At 44.1% G+C, this 13,082-nt stretch overlaps 1 protein-coding gene across 4 annotated transcripts in view; it reads left to right on the forward strand.

Moving 5' to 3' along the window:
* dph6 (diphthamine biosynthesis 6) overlaps positions 1–13,082 on the forward strand; it is a 363,508-nt gene that overhangs the window by 182,057 nt on the left and 168,369 nt on the right. For all 4 annotated transcript variants that reach the window (XM_070878999.1, XM_070878998.1, XM_070879000.1 and 1 more), the window contains one exon: positions 10,291–10,438. In XM_070878999.1, coding sequence (XP_070735100.1) covers positions 10,291–10,438 — 148 coding nt within the window. The remainder of the gene's footprint in view (positions 1–10,290; positions 10,439–13,082) is intronic.

The following is a 13,082-nucleotide window of genomic DNA, read 5'->3' on the forward strand; positions in this document are numbered from 1 at the left end:
AGTCATTAATATAGATTGTAAATAGTTGGAGCCCCAGCACTGATCCCTACGACACCCCACTAGTTACTGATTGCCAACTAGAGAATGAACCATTTATCCTGACTCTCTGTTCTCTGTTAGTTAGCCAATCCTCTATCCATGCTAATATATTACCCCCAACCCTGTGAGCTTCTATTTTGTGCAGTAACCTTTTATGTGACACCTTGTTAAATGCCTTCTGGAAGTCCAAATACACCACATCCACTGGTTCCCCTTTATCCACCTTGTTCGCGACATCCTCAAAGAACTCCAGCAAATTTGTCAAACATGACTTCCTCTTCATAAATCCATGCTGACTCTGCCTTACCGAATTTTGCTTTTCCAAAGGTCCTGCTACTGCTTCTTTAATAATGGACTCCCAACATTTTCCCAACCACAGATGTTAGGCTAACTGGTCTGTAGTTTCCTGCTTTTTGTCTGCCTCCTTTTTTAAACAGGGGCGTTACATTTGCAGTTTTCCAATCTGCTGGGACCTCTCCAGAATCCAGGGAATTTTGGTAAATTACAACCAATGCATCCACAATCCCTGCCGCTACTTCATGTTATGGAGCCAGCACCTCTGTTCAGTCCGTAAGTGTGACCCTCAGCTTCCACTCGCCTGTCACTTTAATTCCCCGTTCCACTCCCACTCTGACATCTCCATCCTCGGCCTCCTACACTGCTCCAATGAAGCTCAACGCAAGTTTGAGGAACAGCATCTCATCTTTTGCTTAGGCACTTTACAGCCTTCTGGACTCAACACTGAGTTCAACAATTTCAGATAACCTCAGGCCATTTTTGGCTTCCTCTTCCCGCTCCCCCTCGTCCGTCCGTCCCCGTTTTTTTCTCTTTGTCTCCAATGGCAGCTGGTCATTATTCCAACATTCACACCTATCTAGACTAAACTTTTTCTAACTTCTGCTATTACCACTTCAGTTCGGCCCATCATCCCTTTTGTCTCTCTAATCTCTCCTGCCTTTCACCCTATCACAGACCTTCCCTTTTGTTCTTTCTTCACCTCCCTCTTTCAGTGCTCCTTAAGAATCTGTTGTTTTTGAACATTTGCCAGTTCTGACGAAGGGTCATCGACCTGAAACGTTAACTGTATGTTTCTCTCCACAGATGCTGCTTGACCCGCTGAGATTTCCAGCCGTTTCTGTTTTTAGGATCCGCAGTATTTTGCTTTTGTATTACTGCTTTTTTGTTTCTGTGTTAAAAATAACAGCATATTTCATGTTGTTAAGTGGATTGATCTGTAAGTGTTTCACCATTTAAGTGGCTAGCTGGGGATGGCTTGTACTTAGATATAACGATTATATCCTCACTCTGTGCCACAGTCAATTTGAACTTTATACCTCTTGTCGTATTTAATCAAGTTCTCCAGCTTTCTTGATATGTGAGGTTACAGATTAGTAATCGCTTAACAATGATTTCCTTAGATATCAGAAAAAATTCTTGGATCTGGATTGAGAAATTCTTCAGATTTCTTTGGGCTGGGAAAAGCCTCAAAAATAGCATTTTGATGTTATAAACTAGGAAGAGGAATTTTCCTGATCCGATCGTTTGTAACATTTTGCTGAGGCACCCTGTCCAGGAGTGTGTCCTAGGACTAAAAGTTAAGAATTTTCTGCACTAGAAGAGAGTATATTAAGATACACAATCCCATCTTTGAGAATTTGTTGCTAATTTGAAGGGTATCCAAAAATTGTCTTGGGTGAACCGCTTAAGTTCCCCAAGGATTCAATTATGGAAGAACCATAACTTTTAGATCAGAATCCTAGGTGGGTTAGTTGAAAGAGAAGTGTATACAGGGGCTTTTTTAAATGCTTCATCTACAGGGAATATAATCAAAATTTGCTGATTTTCTCATCGTAGCAAAATTATTTCCCAGCTATCATCCAGGGAAAATTGTCAATGGACTTTCTCTAAGGCTAGTATAGTGTTGGGAAAACCAAAACTGAATACACCAGTTCAAATGAGGGCCAACCATTGCTCTTTTCAACGATAGTCGTACTGAAAGTCATAATTCTCCCACAGTTAAACTTTCAATTAAGCATGATTTATGTACCTGACCTAATTTGTTTGGATTATTAGTGCTCTCCCATTTAGACTCTCTTCTTATCTGTTATTCTTACATCCAAAGGACTAATTAGCAATCTTGTTGTGCGAGGCCCCTTGGGGAAGAATGACCACGACATGATAGAATTCTTTATTAAGATGGAGAGTGACACAGTTAATTCAGAAACTAGGGTCCTGAACTTAAGGAAAGATAACTTCGATGGCTTGAGGCGTGAATTGGCTAGAATAGATTGGCGAGTGATACTTAAAGGGTTGACGGTGGATAGGCAATGGCAAACATTTAAAGATCACATGGATGAACTTCAGCAATTGTACATCCCTGTCTGGAGTAAAAATAAAACAGGGAAGGTGGCTCAACCGTGGCCAACAAGGGAAATTAAGTATAGTGTTAAATCCAAGGAAGAGGCATATAAATTGGCCAGAAAAAGCAACAAACCTGAGGACTGGGAGAAATTTAGAATTCAGCAGAGGAGGACAAAGGGTTTAATTAAGAGGGGGGGGAAAATAGAGTACGAGAAGAAGCTTGCCGGGAGCATAAAAACTGACTGCAAAAGCTCTTATAGATTTGTGAAGAGAAAAAGATTAGCGAAGACAAACGTAGGTCCCTTGCAGTTGGATTTAGGTGAGTTTATAATGGGGAACAAAGAAATGGCGGACCAATTGAACAAATACTTTGGTTCTGTCTTCACGAAGGAAGGCACAAATAACCTTCTGGAAGTACTAGGGGACCGAGGGTCTAGTGAGAAGGAGGAACTGAAGGATATCCTTCTTAGGCAGGAAATTGTGTTAGGGAAATTGATGGGATTGAACGCCGATAAATCCCCGGGGCCTGATAGTCTGCATGCCAGAGTACTTAAGGAAGTGGCCCTAGAAATAGTGGATGCATTGGTGATCATTTTCCAACAGTTTATCGACTCTGGATCAGTTCCTATGGACTGGAGGATAGCTAATTTAACACCACTTTTTAAAAGGGAGGGAGAGAAAAAGCGGGTAATTATAGACCGGTTAGCCTGACATCAGTAGTGGGGAAAATGTTGGAATCAATTATTAAGGATGGAATAGCAGCGCATTTGGAAAGCAGTGACAGGATCGGTCCAAGTCAGCATGGATTTATGAAAGGGAAATCATGCTTGACAAATCTTCTGGAATTTTTTGAGGATGTAACTAGTAAAGTGGACAAGGGAGAACCAGTGGATGTGGTGTATTTGGACTTTCAAAAGGCTTTCGACAAGGTCCCACACACGAGATTGTTGTGCAAAATCAAAGCACATGGTATTGGGGGTAATATACTGACGTGGATAGAGAACTGGTTCGCAGACAGGAAGCAGAGAGTCAGGATAAACGGGTCCTTTTCAAAATGGGAGGCAGTGACTCGTTGAGTGCCGCAGGGCTCAGTGCTGGGACCCCTGCTGTTTACAATATACATCAATGATTTGGATGAAGGAATTGAGTGTAATATCTCCAAGTTTGACTAAACTGAGTGGCGGTGTGAGCTGTGAGGGGGACACTAGGAGGCTGCAGGGTGACTTGAGTAGGTTAGGTGAGTGGGCAAATGCATGGCAGATGCAGTATAATGTGGATAAATGTGAGGTTATTATCCACTTTGGGGGCAAAAACGCAAAGACAGAATATTATCTGAATGGTGGCAGATTAGGAAAAGGGGAGGTGCAACGAGATCTGGGTGTCATGGTTCATCAGTCATTGAAAGTTGGCCTGTACAGCAGGAGGTGATTAAAGGCAAATGGTACAGAAACATAGAAACATAGAAAATAGGTCCAGGAGTAGGCCATTCGGCCCTTCGAGCCTGCACCACCATTCAATAAGATCATGGCTGATCATTCCTTCAGTACCCCCTTTCCTGCTTTCTCTCCATACCCCTTGATCCCCTTAACTGTAAGGGCCATATCTATCTCCCTCTTGAATATATCCAGTGAACTGGCATCAACAACTATTTGCGGCAGGGAATTTCACAGGTTAACAACTCTCTGAGTGAAGAAGTTTCTCCTCATCTCAGTCCTAAATGGCCTACCCCTTATCCTAAGACTATGTCCCCTTGTTCTGGACTTCTCCAACATCGGGAACATTCTTCCCGCATCTATCCTGTCCAGTCCCGTCAGCATCTTATACGTTTCTATGAGATTCCCCTCTCATCCTTCTAAAGTCAGAATCTTATACGTTTCTATGAGGTTCCCCTCTCATCCTTCTAAACTTCAGTGAATAAAGGCCCAGTTGATCTAGTCTCTCCTCATATGATCCAGTCTCTCCTCGTATGTTGGCCTTCATAGCTAGAGGATTTGAGTTTAGGAACAGGGAGGTCTTACTGCAGTTGTACAGGGCCTTGGTGAGGCCTCACCTGGAATATTGTGTTCAGTTTTGGTCTCCTAATCTAAGGAAGGACATTCTTACTATTGAGGGAGTGCAACGAAGGTTCACCAGAATGATTCCCGGGATGGCAGGATTGACATATGAGGAGAGACTGGATCGACTGGGCCTTTATACATTGGAGTTTAGAAGGATGAGAGGGGATCTCATAGAAACATATAAGATTCTGATGGGACTGGACAGGCTAGATGCTGGAAGAATTAATTACATGAATAGATGCACCAGGAAAAAATCTTCATAGTTTCCCCGATGTTTGGTCTCTAATCTGCAGCTGCGCAGTGTGGCCAGTTGCCTCGGGGGTTAGAGCTTGCGGTCTGTGCTGGAAAAAGGAGCCGGGCCTTCTGCGCGTGCGTGGGGGGACAAAAGTGATGTTCTTGAAGTCGCTGAAATGGCCGCACATGCGCAGTAGAGCTCCAAGTCTGGGAGACTTCCTTCAACTTCATATAGTGAGTAACCTTCGAGATCTGTCAACAAGTAATGGTTAGGTGACAGTGCAATAGATTTCAAGAAGCTGTAGATTATAACGCACAATCTCTCCCCTGCCCCCCCCCCCCCCCCCCCACCCTCCAAGCTTCTCCAATGCCTTCCTGCGGCTCTGTGGCCCCCCCAATGCCGGCTGGTTTGCTCTCTCCCCCCCTAGCCTCCCGGTCTGCTTCCTCTCCTGTAGCCCTAGCCGAAGGGCTTGCCAGTGTGTTCTCCCGCCCCTAGCCCAGGCTCAGTGGCCTCCCAGTCCGCTCTCCTGCCCCTTGCCCAGGCTGAGTGGTTTCCTCCCTCCCGGTCTCTGTACCTAACTACACCCGAAAGGCTTCTTCCCACCTCTCTCTTCCTCCCCCACCTCTCTTTCCCCGTCTCTCTTACCTTTCCTGCTGCTGCTGGCTGGGCATCTGCTGCACTTACCTGTGCCGATTTCCTTACCTGTGCCAATTTCTTTAACTCTCCGCAAGGGTTTTCTCGAGTGGCCACATACGCTGGCCTAAGTAGAAATGGAGTAACTATTAGCTGGCCAAAGTTGCCTAAATGGCCAGAATTGGCGTAGGTGGCTGGTAACACCCCCTTTTGAGGAAAAAAAAACTTACCTTAAAAAAAAGGTAACTAAGTCAGTTACACTGGTGCAAATTGATTGGGGAAACTGGGATTTTGAAGTTATGCCAGAAAAAGCAGCCTACTCCAAAAAAACGGAGCAAATACTGGGGGAAATTGAGCCCATAGTCTTTAGAGTTTAGAAGAATGAGATGTGATCTCATTGAAACATACAAAATTCTTACAGGGCTTGACAGGGTAGATGCAGGGAGGATGTTTCCCCTGGCTGCGGAGTCTAGAACCAGGGATGACAGTCTCAGAATAAGGGGGCGACTATTTAGGACTGAAATGAGGAGAAATTTCTTCACTCAGAGGGTTGTGAATCTTCGTAATTACCTACCCCAGAAGGCTGTGGAAGCTTTAGTTGTTGACTATATTCAAGACAGAGATCGATAGATTTTTGGATATTAACGGATATGGGGATAGTGCAGGCAAGTGGAGTTGAGGTCGAAGATCAGCCATGATCTCATTGAATGGCAGAGCAGGCTTGAGGGGCCAAATGGCTTTCTCCTTCTTCTATTTCTTATGTTCTAAGAGCAGGGGAGTTATCCCTGGTGTCCTGGCTAATTGTTATCTCTCAATAAACATAACAAAAAAACAGACTATCTGGTCATTATCATATTGCTGTTTGTGGGAGCTTGCTGTGTGCAAAAACTGGCTGCCGCGTTTTCTACATTATAACAGTGACTACACTTCAAAAAGTACTTAATTGGCTGCAAAGCACTTTGGGACATCCGGTGGTCATGAAAGATGGTATATAATTACTTTTCATAAGACCTCACATTTTGTTACTACCTGAACCACGAGCAAATTTGCATATGATCAGAGAGGTGAACGCGTGGCTCAAAGATTGGCGTGGGAGAAATGGGTTTCAATTCATGGGGCATTGGCACCAGTAATGGGGTAAGAGAGCTGTTCCTTTGGGATGAGCTTCACTTGAACCAGACTGGGACCAGACTCCTGGCGAATCGAATAACTAAGGCTGTAGATAGGGCTTTAAACTAAATAGTGGGGGGGGGGGGGGGCGGAGGGTTCAGGTGAGCAGAAATGTAAAAAGAGAAAGGCGAAGACAAAAGTGTAGGGTAGCGATAGGGGTAATGGTAACCAGAGTGTGACAGGAAGGGACAGAGCGTATACACATAAGACAAAATTAAAAGCTCTATATCTGAACGCACACAGCATTCGTAACAAGATAGATGAGTTGACGGCACAAGTAGAACTGAATGGGTATGATCTGTTTGCCATTACAGAGACGTGGTTGCAAGGTGACCAGGGACGGGAATTGAACATTCAGAGGTATTTGCCATTTCGTAAGGATAGGCAGAAAGGAAAGGGAGATTGGATAGCTCTGTTAATAAGGGATGAGATCAGTGCAGTAGTGAGAAATGATATTAGCTCAGAAGATCAAGATGTAAACTCAGTTTGAGTGGAGCTAAGAAATAATAAGGCTAGGAAGTCACTGATGGGAGTGGTCTACAGAACCCCAAACAGGAGGCTATTGGAGGGAGGGGAACTTAAAACAATCACGATCACTATAGAAAAAGTACTAGGCGACCTAATGGCCTGCATCTTGGATCTTAAGAGGTAGCTGCAGAGATAGTGGATGCATTGGTTGTAATCTTCCAAAATTTCCTGGATTCTGGAGAGGTCCCAGCGGACTGGAAAACCGCAAATGTAATGCCCCTATTTAAGAAAGGAGTGAGACAAAGCAGGAAACTATAGACCAGTTAGCCTAACATCTGTCATTGGGAAAATGCTGGAGTCCATCATTAAGGAAGTAGTAGCAGGACATTTAGAAATCATAATGCAGTCAAGTAGAGTCAGCATGGTTTTATGAAAGGGAAATCATGTTTGATAAATTTGCTCAAATTCTTTGAGGATATAACTAGCAGGGTGGATAAAGGGGAACCAGTGGATATTGTTTATTTGGATTTCCACAAAACATTCGATAAGGTGCCACATAAAAGGTTACTGCACGAGATAAGAGCTCACGAGGTTTGTGGTAATATATTAGTGTGGATAGAGGGTTGATTAACTAACAGAAAGCAGAGTGTCGGGATAAGTGGGTCATTTTCTGGTTGGCAAACTAACTAGTGGGGTGCCACAGGGATCAGTGCTGAGGCCTCAAGTATTTACAATTTATATTCATGACCTGGATGAAGGGTCAGAGTGTAATGTAGCTAAATTTGCTGATGATACAAAGATAGGTGGGAAAGCAAGTTTAAGGAGGACGCAAAGAATTTACAAAGAGATATAGATAGGCTAAGTGAGTGGACAAAAATTTGGCAGATGGAGTATAATGTGGGAAAATGTGAGGTTATCCAGTTTGGTAGGAAAAATAAAAAAGCTAATTATTATTTAAATGGGGCGAGATTACAAAATGCGGTGATACAAAAGGATCTGCGGGTCCTTGTACATGAAATACAAAAAGTTAGCATGCAGATACAGCAAGTAATTAGGAACTTCAAGGAGGATGAGTATAAAAGCAGGGAAGTCCTGCTACAACTGTACAGGGTATTGGTAAGACCACACCTGGAGTTCTGCGTACAGTTTTGGTCTCCTTATTTAAGGAAGGATATACTTGTACTGGAGGCAGCTCAGAGAAGGTTCACCAGGTTGATTCCTGAGATGAAGGGGTTGTCATATGACGAATGTTGAGCAGGTTGTGCCTATACTCACTGGCGTTTAGAAGACTTACAGGTGATCTTATTGAAACGTATAAGATTCTGAGGGAGCTTGACAGGGTAGATGCAGAGAGGATGTTTCCCCTCCTGGGGGAATCTGGAACTAGGAGGCATAGTTTCAGAATAAGGGGTCACCCATTTAAAACTGAAATGAGGAGGAATTTATTTTCTCAGATGGTCGTGAATCTTTGGAATTCTCTACATCAGAGAGCTGTGAAGGCTGGGTCATTGGCTCAAAATTACCCAGGAGTTGCTCCGTTTTTTTTGGAGCAACTTGATTTTTCTGGAGTATCTTAAAAATGCCCATTTTGCACATTCAATTTGCGCCAGTTTAAGTGAGTTAGTTGGGATTTTTTTTTTAGTTTAGTTTAGTTTTTTTCAAAAGGTGGCATTATCAGCCACCTACGCCCGTTTTGGCCATTTAGGCCACTTTAGACAGCTAATAGTTACTTCAAACTAACTTAGGCTAGCGTATGTGGCCACCTATGGCCGCACAGAAAACCCTTGCGGAGAGTTAAGAAATCAGAGCAGGTAGGTACTAATGACTTGACTAAAGAATGTGAATAGGATCAAACAGCTATACAGGACATCATATGACAAACTTCGCAAAGTTAATTTACTATACAACAGAAGCATTCATGGAAACTTAAACGACAAAAATAAAAGAAGTAAAGAGACAAAACATATTTACATAATTTTTTCAAAATATCCAAATAAAAAATAGAAGTACCTCCTGCTCGTAATTCTTATGTTCTTATGTAGGAAAGTATTTTCATCAACAGGGTTAAGGAAAGTCTTGAGTAAGCTCATTAAAATTACTGACTACACAGTTATCACCCCTCCCACCTCCCCGGATCAAAACTCCACCCCCACCCCCCACCCCGGATCAAACCCCCCCCCCTCCCCCATCAAAACTTTCTCTCTCTCGCCCCCCCCCCGCCCCGGAGCAAAACTCTCTTTTCCCCCTCCCCCAAACGATCAAAACTCTCCTCCTCCCCCACCTCCCGATCAAAACTCTTCCCTTCTCCCCCCCCCCGATCAAAACTCTCCCCTCACCAACCTGTTTGTTGTACCCTTAGCCCTGGAAGGCGGCAGGCCATTCAGCCCGGGATAGGGGCGGGACGCATCGGGTCCCACACTGCAGCACGCATCATCATCATTGGCAGGCGCTACTGCGCATGTGCGAATGCTCCAGTGCGCATGCGGAGAGCTGACGGCATTGTTTTTCGTGCAGGGCCCTTGCTCCGCCCCCTAAACGACAGTCCATGCCATGCCAAGCCATGGGAGAGGCCACAGAGCGGCCAGAATCCGGAGACATCTTTGCGGCGCTGTTTTCAACCCACAAAATCGGCGCATCTCTGGTGAGTGCGCCGATAAAATGGGTGGGCCAATTTTGAGCCCAATGAATGTATTTAAGGTGGAGATTGACAGATCTTTGAGAGGGCTAGGGGGAGCGGGCGGAGAAGTGGAGTTGAGGCCAGGATCAGATCAGCCGTGATCTTATTGAATGGCAGAGCAGGCTCGAGGGTCCAAATGGCCTGCTCCTGTTCCTATTTCATATGTTATACTAAACTTCATCTGCCTATGCATTTAATCTGACTGACTCTGAAATCATAGGGTCAGTTTGAACTCTCCCTGCCAGGTGGAAACCAGGCAGGAGGGCAGTCCTTTTTTAGTATCTTGTGGGGCAGGAGGAGAAGGAGTGCCCCACAATGAAACACTGGGCCTCCTCCCGCTCACCCCACCAACTCCACTGACCAAATTCCCCTCTAGGAACACAAACCTGGACGGTCGTCATGAATCCCCAGTGGTGACCTCTTGCTGCTTGAATTTTAACAGCTTGACGGCCACTTCCCGCAAACCTTCCGACCCTTTTGATCGGGAAGATGGCAAGCGGCATGTCAATGATGTCTTGCTGTTAAAATCGGCCATGCCTGCCTGCTGCTGCTCCCGGACAGGCACACTGTGGCTCTGCTAAAATCAAGCCCAATGCAGTTGTGTATTCTATGTGAAGAGGACATTAATTTTTAACTTTTTTTTTGTACAGCATGTACCTTCAAGTGTAGCACTTGCTGAAATGGAGTCCTGTTTGTCTTGCTGCAATCAGGAGAATAGCACAGAAAGTGAAGATTGCAGAGAGATGTCAAAACCACAGATCACTTGGAATCTCACCACAACTATTTCCTCTGAAGTTGGTGAGTTTATGACCAAAAAGTAACAGTAAATGTTAATTAATAATAGACAATTAGTGAGCTAACACATAAATGAAAAGTTATTGCATTTAAAACTCTAATAATAGTATGGCTTCACTTCGAATCATAGGCCCCGAACTTGGTGTTCCGCCCAAGTGCCGCCCAAAGGACCGCTGGGATATCTGACGGTACTTTGGGCGGGAGTTTCATGGAAAAGTTCTGGAAAGACCGCCCGGCGGCAAAAAAAACGACACGCCATGAATCTGGGTGGCAGCGGGCGCGACATCCCAATCTCGGTGCCAAATGCAATCATCGGCAAAGTACCGCCGAGGATTGAGTCGGGCCCAGGGAGGGGGGGGAACATATAAAATTAAAAATAAATAAAAAAATACCTGAAAACCTTCAGGGGACCCCATCCACCTGAATCACTGGAAAAAAAATAAATAAAAGAAGTTTACTAACCTTTTTTTGCAGGTGGTCTTGCTTATTGTTGAGGTTAGACCTGCCTCCATGCGGCGGTCCTTCCCCCTGCTGCAGCGGACACTCCCGCCCGGACCAAACTGGCAGCTTGGCGGGCAGGAGGACACTTGTGCGCATTATGCACCAGTGGATGTCAACGGGCAGTCCCCAGCGGTCTTCCCTCCCCGCTGGCTGGAGGCCTCCACCAAACTCGGCGGCAGCGGGAGGTGAATCCACTAAGTTCAGTCCCATAGAATCTTACAGCAAAGAAAGAGGATGCTCGGCCCATCCTGCCTGCGCTGGTTTTGAAAGAGCAATCCAATTAGTCCCACTCCCCTGCTTTTTCCCCAAAGCCCACTATTTTGTTCCCTTCAAGTATTTATCCAATTCCCTTTTGAAAGCTACTATTGAATCTGCTTCCACCGCCCTTTCAGACCATTCCTTCCAGATCACAACCACTTGCTGCATAAGTTTTTTTCGCGTCGTGTCTGGTCCTTTTCACCTTCACTCTGTCCTCGAGTTACCGTCCCTTCTGCCACTGGAAACAATTTCTCCGTATTTACTCTTATCAAAACCGTTCATGATTTTGAACAGTGTTTTATAAAGTTTTGGCATAACTTCCTTGCTTTTGTACTCTATGCCTCTGTTACTAAAGCCAAGAATCTCGTATACCTTTTTAACAGCCTTCTCAGCTTGTCCTGTCACCTTCAACAATTTGTGAACGTACATCCCCAGGTCTCTCTGTTCCTGCACCCTCTTTAAAACTATACCATTTAGTTTATGTCACCTCTCCTCATTCTTCCTGGTAAACCTCCTCTATAACCCCTCCAAGGTCTTGACATCCTTCCTAAAGTGTGGTGCTCAGAATTGTACACAATTGTCCAGCTGATGCCTAACCAGTGTTTTATAAAAGTTTAGGAACATTGGCAGAAGGATAGGCCAGTCAGTCCATGGAGCCTGTTCCACCATTCAACAGGATCATGGCTGATCTGTGACCTAACTCCATATACCTGCCTTTGTCCTTTATCCTTTAATATCTTTGGTTAACAGAAATCTATCAATCTCAGATTTAAAATGAATAACTGACCCAATATCAACTGCCATTTGCAGAGGAGAGTTCCAAACTTCAGCCACCCTTTCTGTGTGGAAGTGTTTTCTAACTTGAATCCTGAAAAGCCTGGCTCTAATTTTTAGGCTATGTCCCCTAGTCCTAGACTCCCCAAACAATGGAAATAGTTGTTCTCTATCTACCCTATCAGTTCCCCTTAATATCTTAAAACATTTGATCCAATCATCCTGTAATTTTCTAAATTCCAGGAAACATATCACTATGGGAATATGTTAATTGCCAAAATTATAATATATATATATATATATATATATATAAGACCTTTGGTCTTCTCTTTAAAATGTAGTGTTTGAGACCTGACACAGGATTAGGAATGGGTGTCAGAAACAAAGAAGTATAGCATAATGCTTAAACATGCACAGATCTTCAACTGTTGATGAATGAATAGCATTGTAATTAGAGATATAAAGCTGTCATTACATTATACACACAATGTGCGCGAAAAAAGTATTTTCAAGACTGCCCGTGGGTGGCACTGCATGATGTGGTACTGAGCTATACAGATCAGGAAGACCTGCATTTGATTCCTGGTAGATGCCAAGTTAGCTGATCTCAGATCGATCGCAATGGATGTCCAATTATTAGCCCAAGTGTGGAAAGGAGGGGAAAGCCAGAATTCCTGCTAGAAATCCTTGCTGCAAAGTGAGCATGTGTGGGCATTGGGTGAGGGCAGAATGAGGTTCAGCTGTGATCAACTTCCAAGCTCGAATTGACGGCTGGCACTCATTGTCGAGCTCATACTGGAAGAACGGCCACTTGAATCACATACTAGAGGGTTTTTGGCACCCGTGGTTGGGAACCGTGGTTCCATTCAGAGGCCTGTTGTAAAAATTTTGCAAAATACATAAAGTTGCATATTTCATAAAGATTTTATGAATTCCCCATTTTAAGACTGATTGTTAGAAATTATCAGTTTAAAAAATTGTATTGTAATAATTTTTTGTTAATTTCATCAGTTTAAGATTATATGTTAACTTTTAAACTTGTTTCCAAATGTTGAGTTAGAGTAAGTCATGGTACATTATGGCCCAGAAATTCCTGCCTCCTGGGTCTGTACGG

Source organism: Pristiophorus japonicus, chromosome 4 (genome assembly GCF_044704955.1).
Source record: "Pristiophorus japonicus isolate sPriJap1 chromosome 4, sPriJap1.hap1, whole genome shotgun sequence".
In the NCBI taxonomy this organism is placed as follows: Eukaryota; Metazoa; Chordata; class Chondrichthyes; family Pristiophoridae; genus Pristiophorus; species Pristiophorus japonicus.